General features: G+C 35.9%; 1 protein-coding gene across 1 annotated transcript in view; it reads left to right on the top strand.

Moving 5' to 3' along the window:
* The first annotated feature begins 5978 nt into the window (after positions 1–5978).
* LOC148939596 (uncharacterized) overlaps positions 5979–18461 on the top strand; it is a 172336-nt gene continuing 159853 nt past the window's right edge. Inside the window, exons 1-3 of the mRNA XM_089106921.1 lie at positions 5979–6109; positions 6322–6475; positions 14932–15082. Coding sequence (XP_088963047.1) covers positions 5979–6109; positions 6322–6475; positions 14932–15082 — 436 coding nt within the window. The remainder of the gene's footprint in view (positions 6110–6321; positions 6476–14931; positions 15083–18461) is intronic.

Here is an 18461-nt window from a genome sequence, read left to right as displayed (position 1 = left end):
CTTAAAAAGTGAACTAGAACTGTCAATCTCCAATCAAATGAGCCCTCTATAAAGTTTATACGAGCATCCCTTTCATAAGAACCATACATGCCCTTAGGGTATAACTTAGAACGCCTTCTTCCGAGCCCTGGGAGGCTGTATTGACATCGGAGTTTTTCTTATCCGACCTTTGAACTATATTTCTTAACAAAATGTCTATCTCAAAATTTTCACCAGATGAACTTGGATAAAGAAGGCGCGGGGGGGGGGGGCCAGTTCCCCTCGAATCTCTTTTGACTGTTAAAAAGCGAACTCAAACTTTAAGTTTCCAGTCAAATGATCCCTCTCTGAAGGTTATACGAACATCCCTTTCATAAGAACCATATATGCCCCAGGGCTTAACTCTCCATAACTATTGTTTTGCCATGGGGGGTTGTGTTGACACCCGAACTTCTGTTATCTGGACTTTGAACAGTGTTTAAGCTGACACTAGTATAAAAAATTTTATCATAGAAATTCGGAGACTAAATGGGCGTGAGGGGGGTCAGTTGCCCTCCAATCTCTTTTGCCCCCCCCCCAACCCTCAGGGCAAGGGCAGTAAGTTATACCCAGGGTGCATTTAAGGTTTTTATAGAAAGTGCTGTCGTAAAAACTTCAAAAAGGGCTCATTCGATTGGAAATTTGAATGGCTAGTTCTATTTTTAATAGTCGAAAGTGATTGGAAGGCAACTAACACCCCTTCCACGTCCACCATTCCCCCAAACACATCCAATCAAAATTTTCAGATAGCCATTTTGTTCAACATAGCTGAAAGCTCTGGAAGTTATATCTTTGAGCATGACACTCCCCCAAGGTCTTCATAGTAAGGGTTATAAGCTATGCCCTGGGGGCATATATGGTTCTTATGGAAGGAATGCTCTTATAAACTTCAGAGAGGGCTCATTTGATTGGAAATTGAAAGTTCTAGTTCACTTTTTAAGAGTCAAAAGATATTGGAGGGTAACCAGCCCCCCCCCCTCCATGCCCTTTTTTCCCAAATGCATCCTATAAAAATTTTTAGATAGCCATTTTGTTAAAAATAGCTCAAAGATCATATAACAAATACACCGGTTTCGACACAATACCCAGGGTCCAGGGGCAGGCGTTGTAAGCTATGCCCTGGGGTATGTATGGTTCTCATGCAAGGGATGTCCGTATAAAATTCAAAGAGGGCTCATTTGATTGGAAATTGAAAGTTTTAGTTCACTTTTTAAGAGTCAAAAGAGATTAGAGGGCACCTAGCCTCCCCCCCTCCACGCCCTTTTTTTTCGAACCCCACTGATAAGAACTTAGAGATAGCCATTTTTTAAAAATAGTTCAAAGACTATATAACTAAACCTCCGGGGTCGACACATCCCCCCAGGGCCCGAAGGCAGGCGTTATAAGTTATGCCTTGGGGGAATATATGGTTCTTATGGAAGAAATGCTCGTAAAAATTCAGAGAGGGCTAATTTGATAGGATATTGAAAGTTCTAGTTCATTTTTTGAAATTCAAAGAGAATGGAGGGCAACTAGCCCCCCCCCCACCCCCGCCCCTTTTTTCCCGAATGCATCCGATAAAAATTTTGAGATAACCTTTAAGTTAAAAATTCTTCAAAAGTCAGATAACAAAAACTCAGGTGTCGACTCAACCCCCCAGGGCCCGGGGGAAAGTGTTGTAAGTTATGCCCTGGGGCATATATGGTTCTTATGAAGGGGATACTCGTATAAACTTCAGAGAGGGCTCATTTGATTGGAAACTTATTCTTTGTATTTTTTCCGTGGGACCCACGTCAGGGTAATTTGGTTTCCTTTGGATGCCAAGCTGTTCAGGGCTTCGTAGCATTCCAATTCCCTATTTTGCCGGATCTTTAAATTCTGAAGAGCCTTTAGGCATACTTGATTGTCAGTTAAGATACATTTATCGTTTCCTGTATATTTCCTTTCCAACAGTCTTCCACCTGCCCTTTCTATTACAAACATTTCAGCGTGAAAAACTGTAGCAAATTTCCCAGGTGATAACTGATTACCTCTTTGTCCACATTAGGAGTGGGGTGATATATTACTAGTCCTGCCCCCGATTTTCCATCAAACAACAAACCATCATTATAACATATTATCACGTCACTCTGGTGGAGCAGCTCTATCTCCTGCTCCACTTCCTTTCTGTCCTTCATTACTATTTGGAATTGCCTCTCCTGTTTTATTCTTGGGATAGCATTTTCTTTAGGCATCTGCAGCTCCCTACATTGAAGCAAAGAGCTATAGACGCCAGCATGGTCTTTACTTTCCCATTTCGTATCTGCTGTCTTTGGGTACATTGGCCGTTTATCTGTAGTTTGACAGCGGTTTTTACTACTTCTTCCTCTAGAAAATTTTCTACGGGTGGAAGTCCCAAGATAAGCTCCATAGATGCCGTAGTGGTTCCATGACATGATGATGTGATCATAAACATTCCAGCATTTCTACCCTTATTAAGGGGGCTATGTGGCTCGAAATTCGGTTTGAATCGACCCAAACCACTATTCCATGTGACGAAATCCGTCCAATGACCGTCTTATAAAAATACATAATCTTATTTGGAGTCAGATCAAATCAGATCAAATTAATTTATTTAACATAAAAAATAGAAACAAATTTACAGCAGCCATCTACAAAAACCCGAAGGTTCGTTTACGATGGCTGCAAATCCATTCTTATACAGCTCTACGACTACTACATAAAAAAAATTAAAAAAAAAAGAAGAGAAATAACATTCAACATTCTAATCATTCTCAATTATCACCCAAAAGGTAACGCTTCAATCTACTCTTGAGCTGGCTTACATTATCAGCTTGTCTAACACTATCTGGGAGGGAATTCTACACCCCACGTCCCGCAAAACGAGGCAGACACGCAGCACGTTGAGTATTCCGGAGCTCAGATGCAAAATCATTTGCATTTCTAGTCTCATAACAGGGATAAGATGAATTAGCTTTAAAAATTTCCCAAAATACCTCCGATGAACACTTATTCAAACATTTATACAGTATATAAAAATTATTAACTGGTAATCCCGTAACTGATAAATATTTAAAATTTTCAAACTTGTGAAGCAATTCAACGTGCTATTTGCAAACTGAATATAATTACCTAAAATACGAACTATTTTATTCTGTAATATTTGGACCTTTCTGAAACTTGAAATAAAACTACTAGTCCATAGCATGCAACCATACGATAAATAATGGCTAAGAATAGAATGATATAGTAAAAGTAAAACATTTGACGGTAGTTGATTTTTCAGTCTTCTTACAACACCCAATCCTCTTGAAATCTTAACTGCCGCAAGATCACAATGTGATTTCCAACTTAAATTAAAATAAAGACTAAAGCACAAGTATTTAACACCATTTACATGCTTTAAAAATTCCCCAGTAAAAACAATTTTATTATCTAAAACACATGAAACTCCATTTCTACAAAATGTCATGAAATTTGTTTTTGAAATATTCACTGCCAAATAACTAGAACTTTTAAAACTATTCAATTCAGCAAGGGCCTTGTTTGTTTTCTCAATTAACTGCTTCAGATAAGTAGCTGTAATCGTAAACACAGTTTCATCAGCAAAAGACGTTATCAGCGCATGTGATATATAGAAACGCATGGTATCAACGTGAATTAGATAAAGAAGTGGACCAAGCACGGAACCCTGAGGCACACCAGAATTAACTATACAAGTTTTTGAAATGGAATTTTGAATACAGACTCGGATAATACGCTGGTCAAGATATGATTCAAACGATTTCAGAATAACACCTTGGATCCCTAAATGGCTTAGCCTACGCAATAAAATTATATAAACCACCGTGTCAAAAGCCTTTCTAAAGTCTATAAATACTGAAAGTACCACTTATTTCGAGAGCACTATTAATAAAATCTGTTAGGTGCTGGACTGCATGTATTGGAGAGTGGTTTTTCCTGAATCCAAACTGGGTATCACTAAGAAAACCGTAATTAGTAAGATGGTTATAAAGTCGTCGATGCATCACTTTTTCATACAGCTTAGCAAAAAGGGGCAATATTGCAATCGACCTCTATTTAGACAGATCTGTTTTTGAACCTCATTTTTGAAGCGGAGTAACCTTAGCCTCTTTCAGCCAAGTAGGAAATTCACCTTTCTTCAAAGAAAGGTTAATAAATAAACAATACAGGGCAACACCTATACCATAACATGCTTGAAGGTTTTCAGATTAATTCCATCATTCCCTGAAGAACTTGATTTTACCAATCCTTTTATCTGTTTTAATTCTTCAACGTTAGTTTCATCTGCTGACATTCCCAGCCGAACTCCCCTTTCATCACTAAGCGTCTCATTAATTTCATTATTTTTATCGTATGGATTCTTACTTATTTATTCACCAATCTTAGAAAAATATTCACCAAACAAATTAGCCACCTCATTATTTCCATCCACAAATTTACCATTAAAGATCAGACCAGCAGGAATCTCGATCTCTTTCTTCTTATTTACGACTTCATTTATAATATTCCAAGTCGCGTTCGTATTTCCTTTATTTTCCTTAGATTTCTCTCCATAATATTAGCGGATGCATGACCGCCTTAGGCGATTTACTTGATTACGGATTTGTTTAAATTCGGTTATATAAGTAACGCAAATATAATGTATTTCTCTTTCTAATTTATTCTAGTAGCTCCATAGTTATCCAAGGTTTCCGGGGAACCTTTTTCTTCACCTTTATGCTCTTTACTGGGCAAGTTCTTTCAAATATTGGCTGCAATATGTCCATGAACTTATCGAATGCCGCAGAAGCACTTTCAGAATCTTCATAAACTGGTTTCCATGACACAATACTTAGTTGCTGTAGGTTTTTTTTTGTTGCCTTCTTTTAACCTTTGTCCTGTTCTGCTTTATCGCATATTGATATGAAGTCACAGTTACTATAGGAAAATGGTCGGAAGCCTCACTTACTATAACGTCAGCATAACAGCTGAGTAATACCCAGGATTGCGCGAAAATATTGTCAATAAGTGTAGCTGACTGTCATGTAATAAGAGTCGGAATCCCAACTAGTAAATAAAAGTCGAAACTGGAGAAAAGGTTTAAAAATATAAATTATCATAATATAGACTAAGAAGATCAAAAATAAAATTTCCCATGTAAATGCACTCCAGATTACTCAATTCTACTGCATCCATTAAACTACTAAAACCATTTTCAAACTCCTCCCTAACTGTACTCGGCGGCTTATAAACCTCAGTCATCAATATATCCTTTCCACCAACTTCCAGCTCAAGAGTAAGAGATTCCACCTTACCTTCAATCCAAACTGATAGGCATTCCCTTATTTTAGCAACAAAATGGTCCTTAACCAAAAATGCCAAACCTCCACGTCCAATTCTATCTCTATCAGAGGCAACGCTAAAGCAGTTGCCTAGAGTAAAGGCCATACGGCTCCAGTGTTTATTATTATTAATTAAAAAAAAACTTTCCGAAAAATGAGTTTTTCAAAGAAAAGTAAAGGCCAATTTAAACGTAAGCTCAGTAGATACAAATACCTGTTAAAATTCAAACTCAAACCGACCAGAAATTACTATTAAAGAATAATTAATAGAATGTAAAGGAACTCTGGGAACTCTGGAATAAAGGGCAATGAAATGACAGATGAAGCAGCTAAGGCTGGGACATCACTGAGATATTATGGTCCAGAACCTTTCACCCCAATTTCGCAGAGTTGCTGGAAGGCGGCAGTGAGGGGTTGGAGCACTGAGAAAGCGGAACAAAATTGGCATAAGAAGGTGGGCTGTAAGGAAAAGAAGGTACTACTCCCGAAGTTCAACCCTACCTTGACTATACATTTTCTAAAACTAAATTGGTCTGAGACGAGAATGGTTACAGAAGCCATAACAAGAACTGGAAATTTCGGGAAACACCTTTCCCGAATAGGGAGGGGTGAATCCCCATTATGAAAAAATGCGAGATGGCTACTGTGGAAACAAGAAGGCATCTGGTAGAAGAATATCCAGCTAGGATTAGACACCGGCTTGAGATATTTCATAATGTTATTGTTAAGCTGGAGGACATAGTAAGGAAAGAGAAGTCTGACAGCTAGTAAGATATATGGTATGGCACATTATTGGTCCTCCCAACCATAAATAAAGCTTAGTTTTTGAGGTTGTGAGGGCAATAAGACCTTGAAGGCCTGAGCTTTGACTCACTGATAGTGGGTCCACCCCTCCTAACAATAATAATAATCATAATAATCTATAATGCACTTTCGCTTAAAATTTTTGCCATTAAATATATATCTTTTTGTCTTCTAGTTATGTGTACTGGGGTGAATACCCACTTAGCTTTGCTGCATGTTTGGGACAAGAAGAATGTTATCGTCTCATTCTTGCTAAAGGAGCAGATCCAAACAGACAAGATACTAATGGCAACACTGTTCTTCATATGCTTGTTATTTATAACAAAATGGTAAGATGTTTTGAACTAAAACCTCCTTTCTGCCAAAAATTGCAGTGCTGCCTTGTTTGCTGCTTAACTTAAACTTATTACCATATCTTGGCCGGGATATACAAAGTTTTTTTTCCAAAAATTGCAGTACTGCGTTGTTTGCTTCTTAACTTAAACTTATTGCCATGTCGTGGCCAGGATATAGAAGTTTTTTTGTTTTTTTTAAAGAAGTGCTCATTGTCAAATGCACAAAACTGAACCCAATACCGCTATGCTTAAGTTATTATGAATAACTTAAGCATGTTTTAAAATTAAACTGTTAGGCAAGATACTTCAGAGGAGTCAAAAACTATCGAAATGTCAAAAAACAGAAAGAGGAGGCTCAAACTCCTTCTTACGTAATGGCTTCATAGCACTTTATCCTGCATGTTTTTACTTATGCTTATTTCTTTTCATATTTTTTTAGTTATTTTTTTACTCACTCTAATTATGTTTTATCTTTTTACTTTTTTTTTCTATTATTCTAATTACATATTTTTTTTTTACTTATTGTTTTTTACTTATTCTGGTCAGGTTTTTACTTATTCTTTTTATTATTATTTTTTACTTATTCTAATTATATCCCTTTACTTATTCTTTTTACTTTTTTTCACTTATTCTAATAATTTTTTACTTATTAATTTTAGTTTTCTACTTATTCTTTTTACTTTTTTTACTTATTCTAATTTTTAAATTATTTTACTTAGTTTCTTAGTTTTCTTTTTACTTACTTTTTATTTATTTTTCTTGTTTTCTTAATTATTCTTCTTCTTCTCACTTAATTTGTCGGAAGCAGTTATTTCAATAATCAATGTAGAAGTATCTTATATCTGGATCACATCCCTTCGATGGTGACGGGTGATACAACGTGTACTAATGTAGAATTTAAAATGCTACTGTCTTTTCCACTTTGAAGGGCGAGTCAAATAGAAGTTTTATCACATTTTTAGTTCAACGAGACACGTATTTGTTTCAACAAGATCATTAATTGAGCAATATATGTGCATTCTCCGGGCTGGTGGAAACAAGATTGAATGTAATGTGCACAAACACAGATGTCACTATTAGTCATGTTCAGTATCTTCAAGCATTCTTTTCTTCCGGCATGTTGGGCTTTTCATAAATATATTTTATTTGCCCGTTTTCCAGGTGTATTGTATTTTAATAAGAAAAAGCACTGTTTATTCTATTGAATTAAAATAGAGTAGTTTCAAATCTATTGGTTTCAACCACTACCAAAAAAAAAAAATTACAAAGAAGAAATTGGTTCCCTAGAGAGATACGCCAGAGTTTTGTGCGGAAACAAATATATATATATATATATATATATATATATATATATATATATATATATATATATATATATATATATATATATATATATATATATATATATATATATATATATATATATATATATATATATATATATATATGTTACCTGAGCAAAACACAGCTGCGCACGATCCTCCTCCATCCAATCTATTCAATGGTTCCCTCTTTATAACCTCCCGAGAAGTTTCAATTTCCTTTAAATCCTTTCATACGAATGTTTCCCATCCCATTCGGGGACGACCTGTTCTTCTTTTGACCCTTGATAGTTATTGATCATCCTTTGTCCCCCGAATGCGTCCTATCCATCTCAATCGTTCTTTTATTATAGCCTTAAAGAAAAGGATAAGACCCTAATTTTTTTGGAGGGAAAAGATTTCCCACAGAAAATCCCTTACGAAAACATCTAACAAATTCTCCTCCGTCTTACGAAGCGTCCACTTTTCAAAATTCTACCTCACCAATTTTATCACTGCAGTTTCAAATATTCCAATCTTGGTTCTTAAACTTTCGCTACTATTCTTCCAAACTTTTTTCAATTGTAAAAAAACTACCCGAGGCCTTGGCTCTTCTACGTTTAACATCTACACCACATCCACCATCTTTACCAATAATACTAATCAGGTGAGTAAAACTAGCCACTTCATTATCTTCTTATTTTCCATCATCTCTTCGCCTTCATTTATTCCAAGTCTACGCAATTTAGTCTTCTTAACATTAATTTTGAAACTTATTCTTGCACTCTGAACTCTCAAAACCTCCAAAAAGCCAATCATTTGGCTTAAATTTTTCATGGAGTATCATAAAACCATCAAAATAAATCGAAGTCTAGGGAGTATTTTACTTTCCTATTTGGTTCCTTGCTCCCCCACAGTCTTCGCCGTCTTCCTTAGAACAAAGTCCGTCAAGAAGATCCATGGAAATGGGGATAGAACGCAACCCAGCTTAACTCGTGATTCAATTCGAAACCAACTACTAACCTTATCTACCATTCCTCATTCCCATTCCTCATAGCCTTATTCCTCATTCTATCCCAGTCAAAGCCTCCCGTTTTATACCCTCCCAAGAAGTTTCAATTTATCCTAAATTCTTCCTTACGGATCTCTTCCAACCCTATTCAGGAACGACCTGCTTTTTGTTTGGCCCTAGACGGTTCACCGAAATAGACGAATACTGTCGTATAAATGTAAAAATACGAAACTGTAGCAGTAGTCCACATAAAATAGAAAAAAAAAAGAAACTAGTACAATCATTACAAAAATTAATTATCAGAAAGAACAATTATACGAACATTTTTGAAGGTGCTTTCACCAGTAAACTGCTCCCAGTACTTCTAGTTTATTTTTTTGCACCGCGAACACAAGATTAACATCTAGAAAATGCAAATAATAATTACTAGTCTCAAAGAGGTAGCCGATCTAAAAATTGTGCATACCTATAGAATTAACTTTAATATAAATGGGTAAAAAAAGACCAAAATTGCACAGTGACCAGTAAATGCAGGACACCACATGCATTATAAACCCTAGCTAAGATGTGATGATTAAACTTAGTCTTTAGTCCCACTAAAAGACCATACCCTTTCTTAGAATTACTGACAAAAAATTGCTTTACAAGTCACAGAGTGGCACAAAGATTTGAACTGATATGGAAGCCAAGATACATAAATGTGTCTTAGGATTGGATTTGATGGATATTGAGTAATAATAATATGGTATTCCGTATATTTCAGGACTTTGTTTCTACCAGACATCCGTTCGGTCTGTTTAAAAATTCTGAAAATTCCGACACCCGACCACAGAAAATGCAATTTTTTTCTGACACCCTACTGGTCCAGGATCCAACAAATTTCTGACTCCGACTAAAAACTCTGACTCTATTTTGTCGCGTAGGAAACTTTTTCTTTTCACGAGACAAGCTTTTTACATTTGTCTGTCCTAAGACTCCTCCTCCCTCAATACTAACATACATATCTTTACCATTCCAAAAAAACAACAATATTTTCACACCTGATTCACACTCAATTTTATTCTTTTTCATCTCATATACTTTACAAAATCCATATAAAATCTTTTTTTTCCTCAAATAAAAAACCAACTTTCATCATTTTTTGTTGTTTTAACTGCACTTTTTAAACTACACATAACGCACTCGTCTGCCGTCACGTTAGCGTTTAAAGTTTTGAGGAGTTTTAACAGTAGTTTTAAGATCGGCATTTAAATCATGGGACTCATGTCTCTTTTCATGCCAGACTTGACCTGTATAATTGAGGTAAAGTTCAAACTTCTGAGCGAGTTCCTATCACCTGTTTTAACGTCTTTCATAGGATGAAAAGAGCCGCTCCACAACAACTTTCAAAAATGGCAAGGTCAGAAGGTACTGGACAATACCAACTATTTCAGGGAGCCTCTGGGTACCATTTTGTGTTTCTATAGAAGCCGCGTGACGCCAAAAATCACAGACATCTCTAACATTTGGAAGATTAAAAAGCAGTAAACTTTGCCATTTTTGCCCTATATTTTTTCCATCCCATGATAGTGCACTATATCTCTGTGGAATACTTTGCAGAAGACCAATTGCACGTATGTCCAAAGCTTTCGTAGGGTCAAGGATTTTGCACAACGTAAACAGTTCGTCCTCAAACAAGAATCGCTGCTTAATTTGCTTCACTGCCTCCAAACATAACTTACGAGCACATTAATAGATGACTTTCACTTCCCGTTCATCTGCTTGTGTACTCAGATTCGACTGCAAGGTTTGGAAACAGGGTTGCCACCCTGGCCTGGAAATATTTACTAAATCTAAGAGGAAAAACTTACTAAATCGCATCTGTTATTACTAAATGCTCAAAAAATTTTTGCGCTTGCGGCTACCACCGCATGCGCACCATCAAGCATCGATTTTTACTATAGGAGGATAATCAATAGGATTTCCACAATCTTTTTTCCTTTTTTCTTCTTTTTTTTCTCTTTTCCTCTTTTCTTTCGTTTTCATAGTATGACCGAAAATTCTGGAAACTATTAAGTTCAAAAATCCTTTTTTTTTATTATTTGGATGGACTACTGGATAGGCTTCATATTCCAGATGCGGTGTGTCCAAGACGTCAAACAGTAGTCTGGAATCTTGGATTCTGAAAATCCTGCTGGTGAAGCCAGGCTTTAAATTTATGAATGGTCTTCAGGTCATAAAATTCAGATATATTGAAAATTTAAAAAACAATCTACGAAGAAAAACAGCTACAACTCATATTCACGAAGCAATTAAGGCAATGGATTGCTTAGAATCTGAGGTGTGTTTGAAAGTGACGGCTTTTCAAATTTGTCCCCCAGTTTCCGTTTTTAGGTTTGAAATCTAAACCCTTCAATTTTGCATTTTTAAGAGGAAATTTGCCAGTTTTAAAACACTATTTAAGCTGGTCTTCAAATAAGGGATAAGCTGCTTACAAAGATTTCTATCAAATTTTATAGCAATTAATTTAGGATTTTTTTCTTTGAACTGATTTTTTCTGGATTCTCTCTCGTTCGTATTCAAAGGAATAAAAAACCAATACAATCTATGTCACTTCAAAACGGATATGACGTAATCAGCTACCGTTTTAGTTGTAAGAATATGTAAATTAAACAGTGCACCTCAAATTGGACTAGCGCTGCCAAGAAAAAGAAAACTTAAATAAAATACTATAATTAGTGTTAAAAAAATAAAATAAAATTGTGTCAGTAATCTTCAGGTCAGGCAAATCATACAAATTGACAAGTAAGAAATAAGATGTGTAATTATAACTAAAAAAAAAGTCGCACTCAAAAGACTTTAATCTTCCTCGGCCTCATCCGAATTTAAAGTATCCGCTAGTGTCGATTTCTGACTGAAAGGATCTACTTGTTTCCATTTCTTGGTAGCCCGAGTCAAATTGCTGGGGATCACCCCGTCATGTACTCCACTTGACGACCTAAGAACGAGTTGCTTCGTTTTCATCAGGGACAAAACGCTCGAGACATTTACCCTATTCCGGTTTTTAGTTTTGATGACCGATAAAATCAAGAACTGTCTCTCTGCTCCAGCACTTGAATGGGGCAAGCTGCAGAGACTCAGAAAGAACTTGAGCAAGTATGGAAAAAGCTTGTTTTCAGCAGCGTCTTTAAAAAGGGACAAAGCTAACTAACAAACGTAGCAGCTGTTATGAGAGTCAGGGAAAATTTTCTGAAAACAAATTCAGCCGGCATACCAGTCCTGATTTTAAATTGTTTGCCTTTCAAAGCGAGTATCAAGAAGAAGCCGAGAGATAAGTAGAGATTTTTAAACGATAGGGTTGACGCGAAATCGCAAAAATGAGAGCAATAGTAGCCATAATGTCTAACGTAATCGAAATCAGATTTTGTAATGAATGGACCCTATTTTTTTCCCGTAATTCATGGAAAATACCAAAAGTTTTGTTTACTACAAATCATGTTGTATTTTTCTGTATCATGTATTTCTCTACAAATCTACTTTTTACTAGATTTCGGGAAATTTACTAGATCCTCTAAATTTACTAGATTTCTTTTTTTTACTAGATCTAGTAAAATCCTACTGACGGTGGCAACCCTGTTTGGAAAGACTCGTGAGCTGCCATACGCTAGTACACATCTTCAGCTGGAAGGTATTCAGTTGCTTTGTCAGGGTCGACATTCAAAGGCGAGATTTATCTAACATAGCTAGTTGTCATGAAACTCATGGTCAGTTTTCTCAGAAGTATCTACACCTCTAATCTTATTTTTTGGAACAAAGGTTTTTCACTTTTGAAAAAAAGATTAAAATCTGGAAACAGCTCCAGAACATACAGCTGGAACTCAAGCTATATCCGAAGCAGTGGAATCTTTAGGGCTTGTGATGCCATATCATTTGCGTGAGTGGGAGCCTCTGCCGCTACTCCCTGAAAGTAGCTACTAAGCGCATCCCAATTATGCAGTAATGGTTAAACGCACATCCGAAGAGACGGCCAATGCGTTTGACTTGGGGCAAGCACATTCAGGACTGGGGTATCCCTAAACTTCTGATGCCATTCAAACTCAGAGCGTCTGAGTAAGCTGGTGACTATAAAAACAGTTTGATAGTCAGTAAAGTCCCGTAAAGTCATCCTGTAAAGTTATTTCCCCTGACTGAGTTCAGTATAACCAGTGCCAGGGTTTTTAAATTGTGATGAAAGATTGTTGCTGGAATGAAATAGTAAATCTTGCAGTTTTAGCGGGCCCAGACCCAAATCGCATACTTCTTTTTGGTGGGCTATTTATTCAGATTTTTCAACTTTTTGAGCCTGTGAGTGGCCTAGCACTCCTGTGCTTCGTTCACAATAACAAGCCAAGTTTTTTAGTCTTTCTTTTCTAATCTTATACTGGCAAAAAGTCTCAGCTTAGCTTTCCTTAGATTAGATCCCAAATTGGCAGCAGCAGCAAACACATATGGAAATTTCTAAAGTTTCACCTTTCTTAAACTAGAGGTAGTATTTTTTTTTTAATCTCTAAGAGAACGGTCCCCCAATTTCACTAGTTGGAAAATCCTTCTTCAGTAAAAAAAAAGACAATCTAGAACAATTAAAAATCAGACAAACATCCATTTTGTACTGAAAATCCGACAAAATTCCGAAGTCTGACACGATTTTTTTTTCCGACAAGAGGACCAAAAATCCAACAATGTAGGAACCATCCGACATTGTGGAAACACTGGAGTTTTCCTCCCTGAAACATCGTTTTGCATACTCCGTTTTTCTCATGGGAATAGCTACATCGAACGACGTTCAGTCTCAAATAATATCTTGCCATGATTGGACACCGAATCAAAGGCTAAGGACAGGGCTTTGTAACCCTAAAATCATTTCCAACTCGTAAAAAATGGCCCTAGACCAGGGGCTAGAAAGATTTTCCTTTCAAAGTTCTACGGCAGTCGATTACATTGAATCAGCCCCCTGGATTATAGTTTTAGGAGGATATAGAAAGGAGGAGGGGTAGAGTGCCACAATAAATATAGTTTCGACTATGTCCAAAAAACTGAGAGCCACCTTTGAAGTTTTACGAAAAGCCGAAAGGCTTTTTATCTTATCAGAAAGTTCACTTTTGTTCCCGCATATTTTATCGTACGTTCGTTGTACAACTTAAAGTTTAAAGGATTGCTTTTCGTATTTTGACCTCTATCCCGCGATTTTGCATCCTTTAATGCAAGCTCAGAAAAAAAGCTTAGATCACAAACGTCTTTAAGCTATAGAATATGCGTAAATTCACTCCCTGGACTACCAAACACGTATAAATTAAGTTCAACGCTCCGTCTTCCGGTGTGTTCTAGTTTTTTACAACCTTTGCCTGAATATAACACCTTGGTAAAATCAAAAAATTAATTAATATTCAATGCCCAACTAACTCATTTTTGGATAGCAACCGCGTGAATTGGTTTTAACCGGCCTTGTTCTCCAAAGGCAATAAGAGCTGATTGTATTATTTTCGGCCTATCTTACCTCCTATACTACAAAATGCAACCGGGTAGCTTGGAGGAGACCACTTCTATTTTATTTTATTAGAAAACGGGATAGAACCATAGAATATGTAGCTGGATAATTGGCTAAAGAATGCAGTTTTAGTTTGTTTGTTGGGGGGGGGGGGGGGGCAAGAATTGGCTCGTGAGAATTGAAAACAAAATTTAGCTTTGTAGCTAAATTATGAGGGGATAAGACACAAAGAAGGTAAACTATACATAGCAACAAAATATATTTTTCAGGATAATGTCTATTTTTAATTTCGGATTTCATTTGTTTATTCTTGTAAAAATGGCAGTCGGGCTCTTGGCTCTATCGTAAACACAGGAAGGGGTGACAAGGTTAGTGCCGTTTAACATTATTCTTATAGTCACTAACATATTCAATTTATTTTTAATAATAACTGGACCATAGGCGTTAAAAGAGACAGTTCCAGATGCGGGGATGTCACAAGGAGAGGAGGGGTTAAAATAGTACAGCAAAAAATCTTTATTTTCTAATTTCTCAAAAACATCTCCTGAGAATTTGATCTCTATTTGTTGTTATGTTTTTTAATTTTTTAATTAATATTTTTTAATTTTTTTATTTTTTTAATTTTGTTTTTAAGGCAATGTTTGATACAGCTTATGAGCTTGGAGCCGACTTGAATATTCAGAATTCTCTTCACTTAACGCCACTTACACTAGCTGCAAAACTGGCACATAAGGAAATGTATGACCACATTGTGAAAATTCAGCGAGAAATATATTGGCAATTGGGTATGTTACGAATTAATTTCAAGTCATTTTGTTAACTATTTGGTATTGCACATTGGAATGTGAAAAAATATATGACCCTTTTTTGAAATTTCAGCGAGAAATAGATTTTGAACTTGGTGTGTTTCAATAATACTTGTCAAATCCTATTGATTTAAAAGTACCTTAAAATGAAGACAGGACTATTGGAATCAGTGGCGGATCCAGAGGGGGGGGCGAGGGGGCTCGCGCCCTCCTAGCATAGTCTAAAGTAGTGTAATTTACTTAATTAACTCAAGTCTGCGTTAAATAAACTTCCTCCTAACGCAAGCTTATCGGATCAACCTATTTTGCGCCCCCCTAAAAAAATCCTGGATCCGCCCCTGATTGGAATTCCCATAGCCGAAAACTTCACACAGAAAAGTTTCAGCCCCTAGTTTGAGCGTAAGGAAAATAAATTGTTTCACTTTGGAAGATGTTATGTGTTTCTGTTGGGTGATTACACCAAACTATTGGTAGTGGAAAGTTGGGAAAGGGCTCATTCAAAAGAAATTCACCACACCTAGTGCTTGTTATAAGTAAAATAAAGACAATATGAAAATATAGGGTGAACTTTCACAAAAACTGTATGTTCATATATAGAAGGTGAAACATATAAGTAGTATGTTACCTTATACTTCTACAAGGCCCCCGTACCAAACAGGTTTTTCTGGTAGGTAATTCTAATCTAGAGGTCAATACATCTTTCAAAGAGGAACGAGTACGCACTACCGGTCCAAGTATGATTGATTTTTTGGACAATTGCCTTTAGTCAAGACTAGTTTGTTAGGAATGTGTCGTTGCTCAAGCTAACTCTCAATGGAAAAAAGGGGTCTAAAGCTTTTTGTTTTTGATAAGAATTGCACAATGAATGTATCGTTTGACGCGGGCATTTTTTATGAGCCAATCAGAGGTTGTTCAATATACGATAACTTGATTCGTGGTTGGGATTTGAATAAAAGAAATGGTTATGTTATTTGCTTGCGTGTATAGGAATTCCCATCTTATTTGCTTGCTTGTATAGAAATTCCAATCTTATGTTCTTGAATGAATATTAAAAAAATATTTTAGTTCTAGCAATCATAGTTTGTCCCATGGTAGGGTATGTCGGGATGATGACTTCCAATTTGATTTTCTTGCATGTAGATGAATCCCCATGTTATCTTCTTACATGTATAGAAATTCCATACTTATTTGCATCAGTATATAGGAATACCCATGATCTTTGCTTAAAGCTATAGGACTTCCCTGGTGATTTTCTTGCGTGTTTAGGAAATACGCTGTTATTTGCTTGCGAGTATAGGAATTCCCATGTTATTTGCTTGCTTGTATAGGAATTCCCATGTTATTTGCTTGCGTGTATAGGAATTCCCATGTTATTTGCTTGCATGTATAGGAATTCCCATGTTATTTTCGTGCATGTATAGGAATTCCCAGGTTATTTGCGTTCATGTATAGGAACTCCCATATAATTTGCTTGCACGTATAGGAATCCCCAAGTTATTTTGATTGCGTATATAGGAATTCTCCTTTTATTTGCTTGCGTGTATAGGAATTCCCATGTTATTTGCTTGCATGTATAGGAATTCCCATGTTATTTGCTTGCGTGTATAGGAATTCCCATGCTATTTTAAGGGCTTATGTCCCCCCCCCATGCGATTATAAGAGTTTATGTCCCCTTCCTATGCTATTCCAGGAGCGTATGTTCCTTCCTCTGCGATTATAAGGGCTTTTCCGGGTGGTTTTTATTTACTTGGTACCCATTAAAAACAAAATTTTTGTGTTAAATAAGTAGTTCTTATATCTTTTAAAAGAGCTTTACGGGGTTTGAGACACTCTGTTGCTTGATTCCGTTTGATTTTACTTTACTTAGTGCTCATTAAAAACGAAATTTTTGTGTTAAATAAGCAGTTCTTGTATCTTTTAAAAGAGCTTTACGGGGTTTGAGAGACTCGGTTGTCTAATTCCGTGTGATTTTTCTTTACTTGGTGCCCATTAAAAAAGTTGCTAGCGAAAACCCCGTGTGGATGAGTTAAAATAAAAATTTTTAACAAGAAATGGCTGAAAAGTGTTTTGGGGGAGATGGGTTGATTGGCAGAAGGATGTATTAGCGAAGTTAAAGTGGAGGGCGAGTTGCTAGCGAAAAAAAATCTAAGCTAATAGGGATTTTTGACCGTAAAATCTAGTTTTTTGTAAGAAAATTATGGAAAATACAATTCGTTGGTTCATAGGTGAAACTTAAGTCCAGGTATGGATCGAAAAATAAACTATTTCTGTAGAATCTGAGCTAATAGGTGTTTTTTACCATAAACTCTAGTTTCCTGTAAGAAAATTATGTAAAATATAATTCTCTCGTTCAAATGTGAAACTTAGGTCCATTCTCTGGTTCAAATGTGGAAAAACCCGTGTGAATGAGTTGAAAAAGAAATTTTTTAACAAGAAATTACTGAAAAGGGTTTTGGAGGAGATGGGTTAATTGGCAGAAGGATGTATTTGCGTAGTTATCGTAGAGGCCAAGTTGCTAGCGAAAAACCCGTGGGGATGAGTTGAAATAAAAAATTTTAACAAGAAATGAATGAAAAGTGTTTTGGAAAAGATGGGTTGATTGGCAGAAGGATGTATTAGCGAATTTAAAATGGAGAGCGAGTTGCTAGTGAAAAATATAAGCTAATAAGGGTTTTTGACCGTAAACTCTAGTTTTTTGTAAAAAAAGTATGGAAAATACTATTTGTTGATTCATAGGTGAAACTTAAGTCAAGGTATGGATTGAAAAATAAACTATTTCTTTAGAATCTGAGCTAATAAGGGTTTTTGACCATAAACTCTAGTTTCCTGTAAGAAAATTATGAAAAATACAATTCTCTCGTTGAAACCTGAAACTTAGGTCAATTCTCTGGTTGAAATGTGAAACTTAAGTCCAGTTTCGGATGCTCATAATAATCAGGACTGATTGTTATAATTCAATATTTTTTTTTTCATAAAAGCAAAATATTTTTTTTAAACTTCGAAATTATTTAACTTTTTTTTTTTTTTACGTATCTTAAAATTACGAAATATTCTTAAGGCTCCAACAATTTTACTATTTGATTGGTCAGAGAAATAATTTGGCTTTGCCACTGGTGTTCTATGTCCGGATATCGACACTACCTAGTCTATTGCATGTATTAAATCAGTATTTTTTACGCAGTAGTACGATAAACACATAAGTTATATCTTTTAAAAAAGTGAAGATGGAGCATTTTAATAAAGTGTGTTCACATGTCAATGTTATTGTAGCATTGAATGCTGACAAGGAGAAGTATTTAAACTATGAAACAAGTAAAAATGGTAGCAGTATTGGAAATGTATGTGTAAATTGTCATGA

This window comes from Artemia sp. Qi Xiang Cuo, chromosome 21 (genome assembly GCF_049724085.1).
Source record: "Artemia sp. Qi Xiang Cuo chromosome 21, ASM4972408v1, whole genome shotgun sequence".
Classification (NCBI taxonomy): domain Eukaryota; kingdom Metazoa; phylum Arthropoda; class Branchiopoda; order Anostraca; family Artemiidae; genus Artemia; species Artemia sp. Qi Xiang Cuo.
This window is presented reverse-complemented; position numbering and strand designations above follow the sequence as displayed.